Raw genomic sequence first — 10541 nt, 5'->3', positions numbered from 1 at the left:
TATTTGTTGACGCTTTGGTTCTGGAAAATTTTCGGAGTGGTTGAGGATGTGTGTGATGATCCGCAGGAGCAGAATTGGGTGGGTTGGTTGGTGATTACTGACGGTGAGATTCTGGTGGTTGATGGACGAGAGGGGTCGATGCGGGTCTTGCTATCGCTTGTCTGAGGGGTAACATAACAAGACGCGGAGCGTTCGTAGACTTCTATCGTGACGCGGGCGACATTAACGCGTAGGCGAGGATGCCGAGAACCAACGAAGACGAGGTATATAAAGCGGGACATCTTCATAACAATGTATATATATATATATATTTTTTAATAAATTTTCCAGCGACTAAATATCATAAGTATGAGTCATATAGTTGGTGTTATATCTTGAGAATTATTAAGTCTAACAAGCTCTTAAGAGTCAGCAGCCACGTACCATTACCATAATTAACTAGTTGTGTTCTATAAATCTAAAAACCCGATCCGAGGGTGAGCATCGCCGAGATGAAAGGCATCTTCAAGCCGGGATCTGTTAGAAGAATCCAAGTCCGAGGCAAAAGGCATTTTTTACTGGGACTCGCACTATGACATGTCACGGTCAACGAAATGACATATCAGCTTCAGCAATGTATACTTCGCCGCTCGGTTGTCATTGCATTTAATGTATGGCCAAAGTCATTATGACTTCTCGAGCCTCATGATAACTCCTCGGACAACACCAGCACTTCAGCCACTCTGTCACCGTCGCCTTAAACTCAAAGGTGACTCATTCAATCGGCTGCTAATGCGTGTAAAATACGGTCTGATCGACCGATTAAACCTACCCGGTCAAATTACTAACCAGTGGGCAATCCTCACTATATGAAGGTACATAAGAACATTGAACAACGTCCTGAAATTGGATTCTGCATTTACCAAAATTGCTAAATCTATCACCGACTTGAACCTCCGAGGACACACCGGAGAAATCATCTCCAACCCTCTAACGGGTGTTATCTATGTAGAAATTCGCTTCCTTTTGATTTGTCAGCCATCAAGGAGGATTACAGGACTCTAAACTCCTCTAAAAATTCACTTACTCATACAGTTAACTTTCTGACGTAAACAGTTGGAATTATTTGTTTCAACTAAAAAGGTTTTCCCTTTTCTTAAACTTAGAGCTCAAAAGGATAGGAATCAAACTAGGTGTTATTCTTCTTCCTAGGATCAAATTTGGGTGTGATCATTAAAATTGGGAATGTCTTCTTTTTCGTCCTATGACTAAAATTCGGTGTTGTCCATTCAAATTAGATCTAAAATTGTGGGGATCAAATTGAGTGTTCTTCTTTCTCCTAGGATTAAAAGTGGGTAAGATCCATTAAAATTGAGGATCAAATTGGGTATTCTTCCCCATGGGGGCAAATTTGGATATGGTTCATCCAAATTAGGGTTCAAAAAGATGGGGATCAATGAGGATTTTTTTTCCCGAATTAGAGCTCAAAAGGAGTCTATTCGGTTAAGATATTGCTTAACATTTGCCACATCAGATCAATTCAGCTAAATAAAACATAGGTGATTTATTATGTGAAGTGATCTCGTTAGAAAATTTTACTCCTGTTAAAAAAATGGTTTTGTTGTCACTGCGTTGCACTTAATACCTTCTTGTCGCCGAAATAAGAAAAATATACAAAGTTTGTACTTAGGGCCAACAAAATATATCAAGCTCTTGTAATACAATTTTGAGAAGTGATATTAGTTTTTCCTTTTTATTTTTCTTTTTCGTCCTCTTCTTTTCTTATTTTGCAATAAGGCAGGAAATTGAATTTGGATTCCTTATATATTGATTCATTTAATTTTATTGATTGTAGTAGATTATGTTTAAAGTTTTATGGTAAAAATTTTAAGGTTTATACCGGTATATATAAGTTTCAATATTTTCAAAGTACTCCATAAAATCATTGAAACTGTTATTAGGTTTCCTCAAATTTTAAAAATCATTTCAAAATCAGTCTCTCAAACAATTAACATTGCTATAATATCCCACAATTCTTATAAGTTGCTTTCAAATTAATCTTTCAATTAAAGTGAAGCAATAACAAGATATAAGAATTGGAGGACCTAATAACGATTTGAATAATTTAATAAATTAGTATCAAATTAGTGATTTATGAGTTAAGGGTATTGTGAAAATCTAAAATTTAATGTATGTATAACTTTCCTTTCTAAAATTCACCGTAATTTATGTCTAAATCTTTCTTTTTTCTTTATAAACTTGCTAAGTATCGAACTCAAGACCATAGGAGCCATATTAGAACCATTCAACTACCATAGTATTTAACATGATATTGGAATAAAATTAACTGAAATATACATGTGACGTTATATATAATAGTACTTTAAAAAGTTACAAAGTGCAAGTCGACCTGAATCTATCACTTTATAATATATAAATTAAAAATACCATTAAACAGTTAATGTGGAGATAGAATCTCTCCACTAGTTAACAAAGCTTACATGCATGAAATCGTTGGAGTCAATACTTCTCTGCTTTTGGCCTTCTATACCTTTTTCTTTTAAAATTTAGCATATATTCTCTTTCTATGATGGAGCAAATTTGTGTTATTAATTACTTGGAAAGAATAAAATGGACGTCATTGGCAATACTAGCCCGCCTGAGGGACCTCGTGTATTGAGTGGAGAACATATTATATTGCTTTCCAATTTATTGCATCAATAGTGAATCAAAATGATTTTTCATAATAGTGGTTTTCAAGACAATAGTTAGTTTCTTCAAAATAGTGAAATCTTACGTGGTCATATCCCATCCCTTAAAATTTAATGGCCTGTTTGGATGGAGGGTAGAGAGGGGGAAGGGAAGAGAAATTTTATTTTAACTTTGTTTGTGAGTTTCATTTAGGATGGTAGAGGAGGGGAATAGAGGGAAAATTTGGCTCAAAGTCTTACACCACAAATTAGAGTGTAATGGAGGGGAAGGGAATGAAGGGGAATTTTTCCCCTTCCTTCCATTCCCTAAACTAGTATTTAAACCCGTGCAAAGCACGGTTTCTAAAAGATTTTCTGCAAATATTGAACATGTTACCAAAATAAAAGTATTCTGTTTTAGATATGAATTATGAAGTATAGGGGTGCTATTTGCTTTTTTTTATTCGTTTAGATATTCGATCAAGTTTGATTCAATATCATGACTAATAAAAATATTATAAAAGATATTTTGTAATTTATCTTTAACCTCTTGATTCAAGTAAGAGAATAGCATGACTAATAAAGATATTTCAATTCTCCTAACATAGCAGCGCATCAAATCAAAGATCATCGGAACATACCAAGGAAAACGAATTACAAAAGATAATGTTAATGTGAAATGAAGAACATAGAAGATTAGACCCCAACCCCAACCCTAGAATTATAATATATATAAGAATAGGAAAAGGATATATATATATATATATATATATATATATATATATATATATATATATATATATATATATATATATATATATATATATATATATATATATATATATATAATTGCATAAACTTCACCGACATTCCGCCAACCTCCATTGGATATCATCCGTGTAGGCTCAATCCATCCAACCTCCAACAACGTTGTTTGTCTACAATAAATACGAAAACAAAAATACTAGACAAACAACATTAGTGGTAAATTGTTTGTTAAACATCATCAAAACAAGAAGGCCAACACACAGTCCTCGTGTTGGACTATATAATCCATAGAAGTCCTCGTGTTGGACTATAATCCATAGAAGTCCTCGTGTTGGACTATAAATTCATTCCAGTCCTCGTGTTGGATATTTGCCACTTAATCTATGAGTTTGGAAAACTACGACATAAATAGTTCATGATTTGGACATAGTTCTTAACCCTGCATATGACTTCTTCATAGAAGTTCACGACATGATGTTGACATGACACTTATGTAAGTAATAACATGACATTCATGTTAGCTATGGTATGGCACTGTAATTTGTTCTGAGATTAGCTGTATTTCTTGATTTATTGTTTCTGTACTAGAACCTCGGGTTTGGTGTTTAGAGATTTACAATTTGAGATACAAGGTATATACATGAGGGTTTCCTTGTTTGGATTATTTCGCTCGACGTACCTACGCTCGTGTTGTAAATTTCTAAATACTAAAATCCTCTTTAGTAGGATCAATGATTTTAGATCTATTATCTATATATTATCTGTATTTTCTTGTACGACGAGCCCTTTTCCCTTAGGGTTGGTTGTGATGTTACTCACTAGCGCTTTGACGCTCGTTGTCCCTCCCCCTTTCAGGTCACGAGCCAGGAGCACGGAGAGCCGCAGGTTGATAGCGGACCACATTAGTGTTCAGCTTTACTTTCTAGCTATGTATTATTTTCTTTGGGCTCCACTGTAGTGAGGTTAGATATTTGAGGGTATTATTCTAGAAGTTGTAAAGGCTGTGAGCCTTATCTCCTTATCGTCAGATATTTGTATTTGAGACTTGTTGAGTATTTCAGTCTATCTACTCAGATCTTGACTATGTATTTCTGTATTGTTGGATGATGAGATATTTATGTGACTATTATCATTTCATCAGTATTCCTTGTATTATCTCTTACCTGTTTTGTACCTACACCAGTTGTTGATTCTACTAGATAGATGTTAATTGTGATGGTGAAACATGTTATTGCACGGTGTGGTGCATAGCAGGTTTGACATGCTTGGTTTCACCTTGGACTGCAGCCTTGTGTGAGCCCAGGGGCGTCACACTCTCTCCCTCAGGTCTCTCTTTTGAAACCCTACAATAACCTATATATATCAGGTACAACGTGGGTGGCAATCTTGTAAATAAACAAGCCCAAAAGAAAGAGGAGTCCCTATCAGAACAGAATCCAAAACGAAACAGGAAACCCAGAATTCACGATCCGGTCGACCGCCAAGCATGGTCCGGTCGACCGGCCAGAGAACTTTCTGTTCCCTGTGCCCTGCAGGGTTTTCCGGTCAACCGGCATGTGTTCCGCGGTCGACCGGACAGAGAACTGCCAGTTTACCCTGTTCTTCTGCGTTTCGCTTCTTCCGACTTCTTTCGCCGTCTTCTTTGGCTCTAACCACGACTCTATTCTTAAGATACCATGAGAATCATCTATCCTCAAGCTCCCATGAGGATCACTAAGCTCCCGAGACAGGGAAGAAGATACACCCGTATCATGAGTCCCTCCTTTAGGAACTTGAAGTCCCGTTCAAGTTAGAACTAAAGCTGAGGGAACTCGCGAGCCCCTCCTCCTTTTCTGAACCACCTAGCCTTGCTAGGAATCTAATCTCGACGTCCGATCGGAAATAACTCATTCATCCTGCATCTCGTCGTAGTCACTTTTCGCTCCAAGTTGCAATCCTTCATCGATGGCTTTTCTGGAAGTCTAATGCACAGCGAGACAAACTTCTTGCTTACATTCACTAACCTCTTCGCTCGCGTCACCGTCCCTAAGCTTGTCTCCCTTGGAAGAGATGCCGAACGAAATATGAACTTTTCACCACCCTTGGTGAATGTATACTTCTGAGCCTGCCTCTTGTAGATCGCATATCTATCTTATAAGTACGGATTGCCCAGTATAATCTGACAAACATCCAATGGAACTATGTTGCATGTGACCTCGTCAATATATGACTCTTGGAGCACAAATCTTACAGTGCATTGATCAACTACACTTAGCTTCTCCTCCTTCTGAATCCACCCTAATGGATAGGGCTTCAGATGCTTGACCGTCTTCAGACCCAGCTTCTGAACCAAGGCTTCGGATATCAAATTCTTCTCGCTGCCCGAATCAACTATGGCATCAACCAAACTGGTCTTTACTTATAACTTAAGCACAAAGAGCTGCTCCCTCGGGTCGTCATCTTCTTTAGTGGCCTGCTTCCCCGCCATAAGATTGAGACTGCTATTGGGTTCCGTCATCCCCAGGACTTCTTTCGGACCTTAAGCTATCACATACGCCATTTTCTCCTCCTTCTTCTTCAACCCCCTTGGCTTGAGATGATGATACTTCTCCCAGCACCGATCAGCTATGTGCCCTGTCTTCTCGTAATGACCACAAATCAGTCCTGTTTTTCCTGGATCACCCTTCTTCTTCTCCTCCTTAAACTGAGAATCACTAGACTCACCTCCAACTTGCTTTGCATCCCCCTTTACTTCGTTGCTCTTCTTTTGCTTGCCCTCAATGGCAATGACCTTCATGCTCGCCTCTGCAATAGTCTCGATCGTGAATAACCTCATCTCCTTTCGGATGTAATCGCTCAATCCCACCATATACTTCATGAACACGGAATATTCCCTTGTCGCAACGTTAAGAACCATTGCCTGCTGCTGGAACTCCGTAGTGTATTCTTGAATGGTTTGATTGACCCTTTGGCGCAAGCCATACCACTTGTACCAACGCTCCTCAAGGAATCCCACCGGATAGAACTGTTTCCTAAGTAACTCTTTGAACTTGTTCCACGACACCGCCTTCTTCTCCTGCTTACAATAAGATTTCCACCACGTCAACGCGTGTCCTGAAAGCTTCAAAGTCGTGAACACAATCTTCTCTTTTGACGAATAGCCATAAAGAGTAAAATACGTCTCCATCCGCTCGATCCAGTCATCAAGCCTCTCGACGTCAACACTCCCCTCATAAATAGGAATCTCCACTCTGAAATCAATCTTCAGATTCTGGTAAGAATTCTTACCCCCTTGATGCGGTGCAGCCTTGACGGTCTCGTCCTCCTCGTCGAAGCCTGAAAGCTTGCTCTCTCCACTGGACTCTATAGGTTTCTTCTTAGACCTAGAAGAAGATTCCCCCTTTTCGTTCCGTCCTTGGATGAGACTGACGGGTTTTGTGAGCGTCGACCTTATCGTCTTGATCTGCTTCTCTAATGCATCAATCCTCGCTGAATTATCTCCTTCAGCCATCTTCTCCTTTCTTAAATCCTGGACTCCTTCTAATGAAATAAGGATCTCGCCAAGCTTCTTGTATTAGGACCGAGTAAGGACCATACACAGGATGCACCTTCACCGGATCTGATGCTCTGATACCAACTTGATACGAGTTGCCGTGCGAGCACCCTTTGGTCGCGGAATTACCAAAAGGTGGGTTGAGAAGAGGATGACCAAAACACAAGAATAATTCAGTATGGCGAAGGAAAATTACCTTCTCTAGATTATGAGTATGAAAAGATTACAATCCCTCTCTCACAATCTCACTAGAATCGAGAACAACCTCTCAACTCTCTCTCTAACCCCTAATACAATTATTAGAATTTCTCTCTCCCTCATGTCTCTCTTTTGAAACCCTACAATAACCTATTTATATCAGGTACAACGTGGGTGGCAATCTTGTAAATAAACAAGCCCAAAAGAAAGAGGAGTCCCTATCAGAACAGAATCCAAAACGAAACAGGAAACCCAGAATTCACGATCCGGTCGACCGCCAAGCATGGTCCGGTCGACCGGCCAGAGAACTTTCTGTTCCCTGTGCCCTGCAGGGTTGTCCGGTCAACCGGCATGTGTTCCGCGGTCGACCGGACAGAGAACTGCCAGTTTACCCTGTTCTTCTGCGTTTCCCTTCTTCCGACTTCTTTCGCCGTCTTCTTTGGCTCTAACCACGACTCTATTCTCAAGATACAATGAGAATCATCTATCCTCAAGCTCCCATGAGGATCACTAAGCTCCCGAGACAGGGAAGAAGATACACCCGTATCACATAGTATTAGAACACACTAACACATGCTTAGTGTGTTGGTTAACAATAGAAATCCTCTATGTTAGCCATTAGAGTTTATAGATATTAAGTGAGTCTTAAAATATTTTATTTATACCCCTTATTAATTAGAATCTGGAAAACTTAAAAGATCAAAGTTGTAGGTTTCTTCAAGAGCTTTCCAACAAATCTTAAATCACATCATTCCGATATCGGATGAGAAAGTTACTGTCAAAATACTAAAAATAAAATTCCAGAATCTATGAGTTTACAGTGTAGTCGACTACTATGCCTTGTAGTCGACTACTAAGCAATTTTTTGACTTCACAGAGTCTGTTTAGACTCAGTGTAGTCAACTAGTATGACTTAAAGTCGACTACAGATGCAGTTTTTCCAGATTTCAGGTTTTGAATAAGTGACTGTTTATAGCCGTTTTGTGTACGTTTTTAGGGGTTGAAAACTTGTCTTTTCAATGGCTATAAATAGGTTATAAGTTCAGAAATTTGCACAACTAATTCATTCACATAAGATCAAACATTTGTGCATATTCACTCTCTAGTTTTCCAGATTTTCATGCTAAGTGTTTAGAAAAGGAGAGTTTCTGATATTGCCTTGGTTTCAATCATTCTTAGAGATTTTAGGCAATATTCAGAGAGTTAAAAGAATTCTAAACCAGTGCTGCACTTCACTACACATTCAAGGCTTATAGGATTAATTGTGTTCTTTCTTCAAAAATGATTTCTCTCGGGTTTCAGAGGGTTGATCTCTTGGTTTAGAGATTGGGTGGCAATTGACATGGTCTTATCAATTGTGTTTATAATTTGCATGGTCTTGCAAATTGGTCAGGTTTGTTTTTAAATTTGTAAGGTTTCAAAATCATAGTGGAAACTCTCAAGCGAAATTTGCTTGGGGACTGGATGTACACCAGGGAGGTAAAACCAGTATACATGCTTGTGTTTGTGATGTTCATTTTCTAAGATTATCATTCTTTCTTTGTAATTTATAATCTACTTTGCAAACTCACCTTCTAGTGTTTAAGTGTAAAGCTTCCACAAATTTTTATAAGAGCGCACTCTATTCTTAAGGGTCACGATCCTACACTTGGTATACATAAGCAAAATCAGACCCTACATCCCCCTCCTATTGGATAATGAGTTGACCATCATTAATGATGGCCAACTCATTATACAATAGGAGAGGGACACATCACTTGTCCCTCCTATTGGTCCTATATTTTGGGTCCCTATAGCAAAGCTCTTATCCCAAATGGATAATTATCACGCTAGTGATCCATCAAACCAATAACATCAAAAGTGAAAGTTCAAATTCCAACGTTCAGATGAATAACACTAATTAAAGAGCAAGTCCTAAAAAAATTTATCCCCAAAATACACCAATGAATTACAGCCAACCGCCCCCACCCCAAAAAAAGAGATTTTAGATTTGAATATGCATTTCACTGTATAGATGGTTAAATGGAGCAGGTATGATGGATAAAATGGAATGGATTGCTTCATGTGGCTTTGGAAAGGCATGATCCAAGAAAGCATGACTCAGATATAGCAAGTGTTTGAGTAGGTTGAAGTGGTGAACGAGTGGCTGGCCGCCATAAAGAGTAGCCGACATAGCTCATCTATGAATTGTTGGGATCTGATAGCTTGATATATAGTTACAAGAATGACGAAAAACTAGGTTTCTAGACCATATCCCAGCCAAAGCCCCTCTAATGCTCTAGTCAACCGATATACTATAGTTGAAATTAATGAAAAGAAGCTTTAATATATATATATATATATATAATGCAAAATGAGAGCTTAAGTTTTATCATTTCTTTCCCTCTCATCTAAGTGGAGTGCTTCATGTTTACAAAGATGGAAGAAGTCCTTCCCTTCATTCTTAGGTCACTCCTTATCTCATCTCTCCCTCCATTGACCTCTTAGGCTGGAGCCGTATCTTAATTCTCAATGACAGGATTTAGATGACGACAATGATGTTACAGTCGCGTACCTAAAGTAACAAAAATGAGGGAATGGAGCATATCATAACTAACTTAAACCGTCAACTGAACGTACCAGGATACACACATCTATAGTGGCAATAAACACCAGATTTGCACGGCGTATATCAACACTCGAAAGGTTCTTCTCAGTGAAGGTGATCAATTTTCTCTTCTTGCTTCTAGTGTGCCCATTCTAGGAGAGGGCTCTTAATTAGTTGAGGAGGATTTGGCCATATACTTGGTGGAGCATAGTTTCTCTACTTCTGGTCCTCCATATGAATTTAATTATCATCCTCATGAATGGTGCATGCCACTTGTTGAGCAAAAAGAGAAAAGCGCTGTCATGTTGCTCCGAGTACTGGCTTCAAAGTGGCATGATTTCAGAGAAAAATGACATGACTAGTAAAAGTGTTGAGTATGTTTATTTGGGTATTGCTTGTAGGCGTCTAAAATTGCCTACGAGCCCTCACACGCAGCTCGAGGCACAGAGAAGACGGTGAACATTACTATCGGAGTCACAAAAGTTTAATCGACATTGACAAGCACATGAAGTGAGTCAACGAACCATGCGAAGAAACGAAACTTCGGAAAAACGAAAACACGAACTGATCGGGAGCTCCGCGTCACTTACGAAAGACGAAACACCCCCCGTGTCCTGTCCACTCCACAGATGATTCAATCATGGGAGCTTGTAGATCTTCTTGATGGCTTTCCGATGTATCTTGAATCGCACAATTCCGAGTTCGGACGACGAAGATACGGTTGAAACGGACAAGATGCGCAGAACTACGTTCCGAGCCTCGGCAAGACACCAGAGGTGTCTTGGCA

At 39.0% G+C, this 10541-nt stretch overlaps 1 protein-coding gene across 1 annotated transcript in view; it reads right to left on the bottom strand.

Annotated features, from left to right (window-relative positions):
• LOC109839318 (metacaspase-1-like) overlaps positions 1 to 6333 on the bottom strand; it is a 17947-nt gene extending 11614 nt beyond the window's left edge. Inside the window, exon 1 of the mRNA XM_020407747.1 lies at positions 6050 to 6333. Coding sequence (XP_020263336.1) covers positions 6050 to 6333 — 284 coding nt within the window. The remainder of the gene's footprint in view (positions 1 to 6049) is intronic.

The sequence above is a fragment of the Asparagus officinalis genome, chromosome 4 (genome assembly GCF_001876935.1).
Source record: "Asparagus officinalis chromosome 4, Aspof.V1, whole genome shotgun sequence".
NCBI classification, from domain to species: Eukaryota; Viridiplantae; Streptophyta; class Magnoliopsida; order Asparagales; family Asparagaceae; genus Asparagus; species Asparagus officinalis.
Note: the sequence above shows the minus strand (reverse complement) of the source record. Positions and strands in the feature narration are given on the sequence as shown.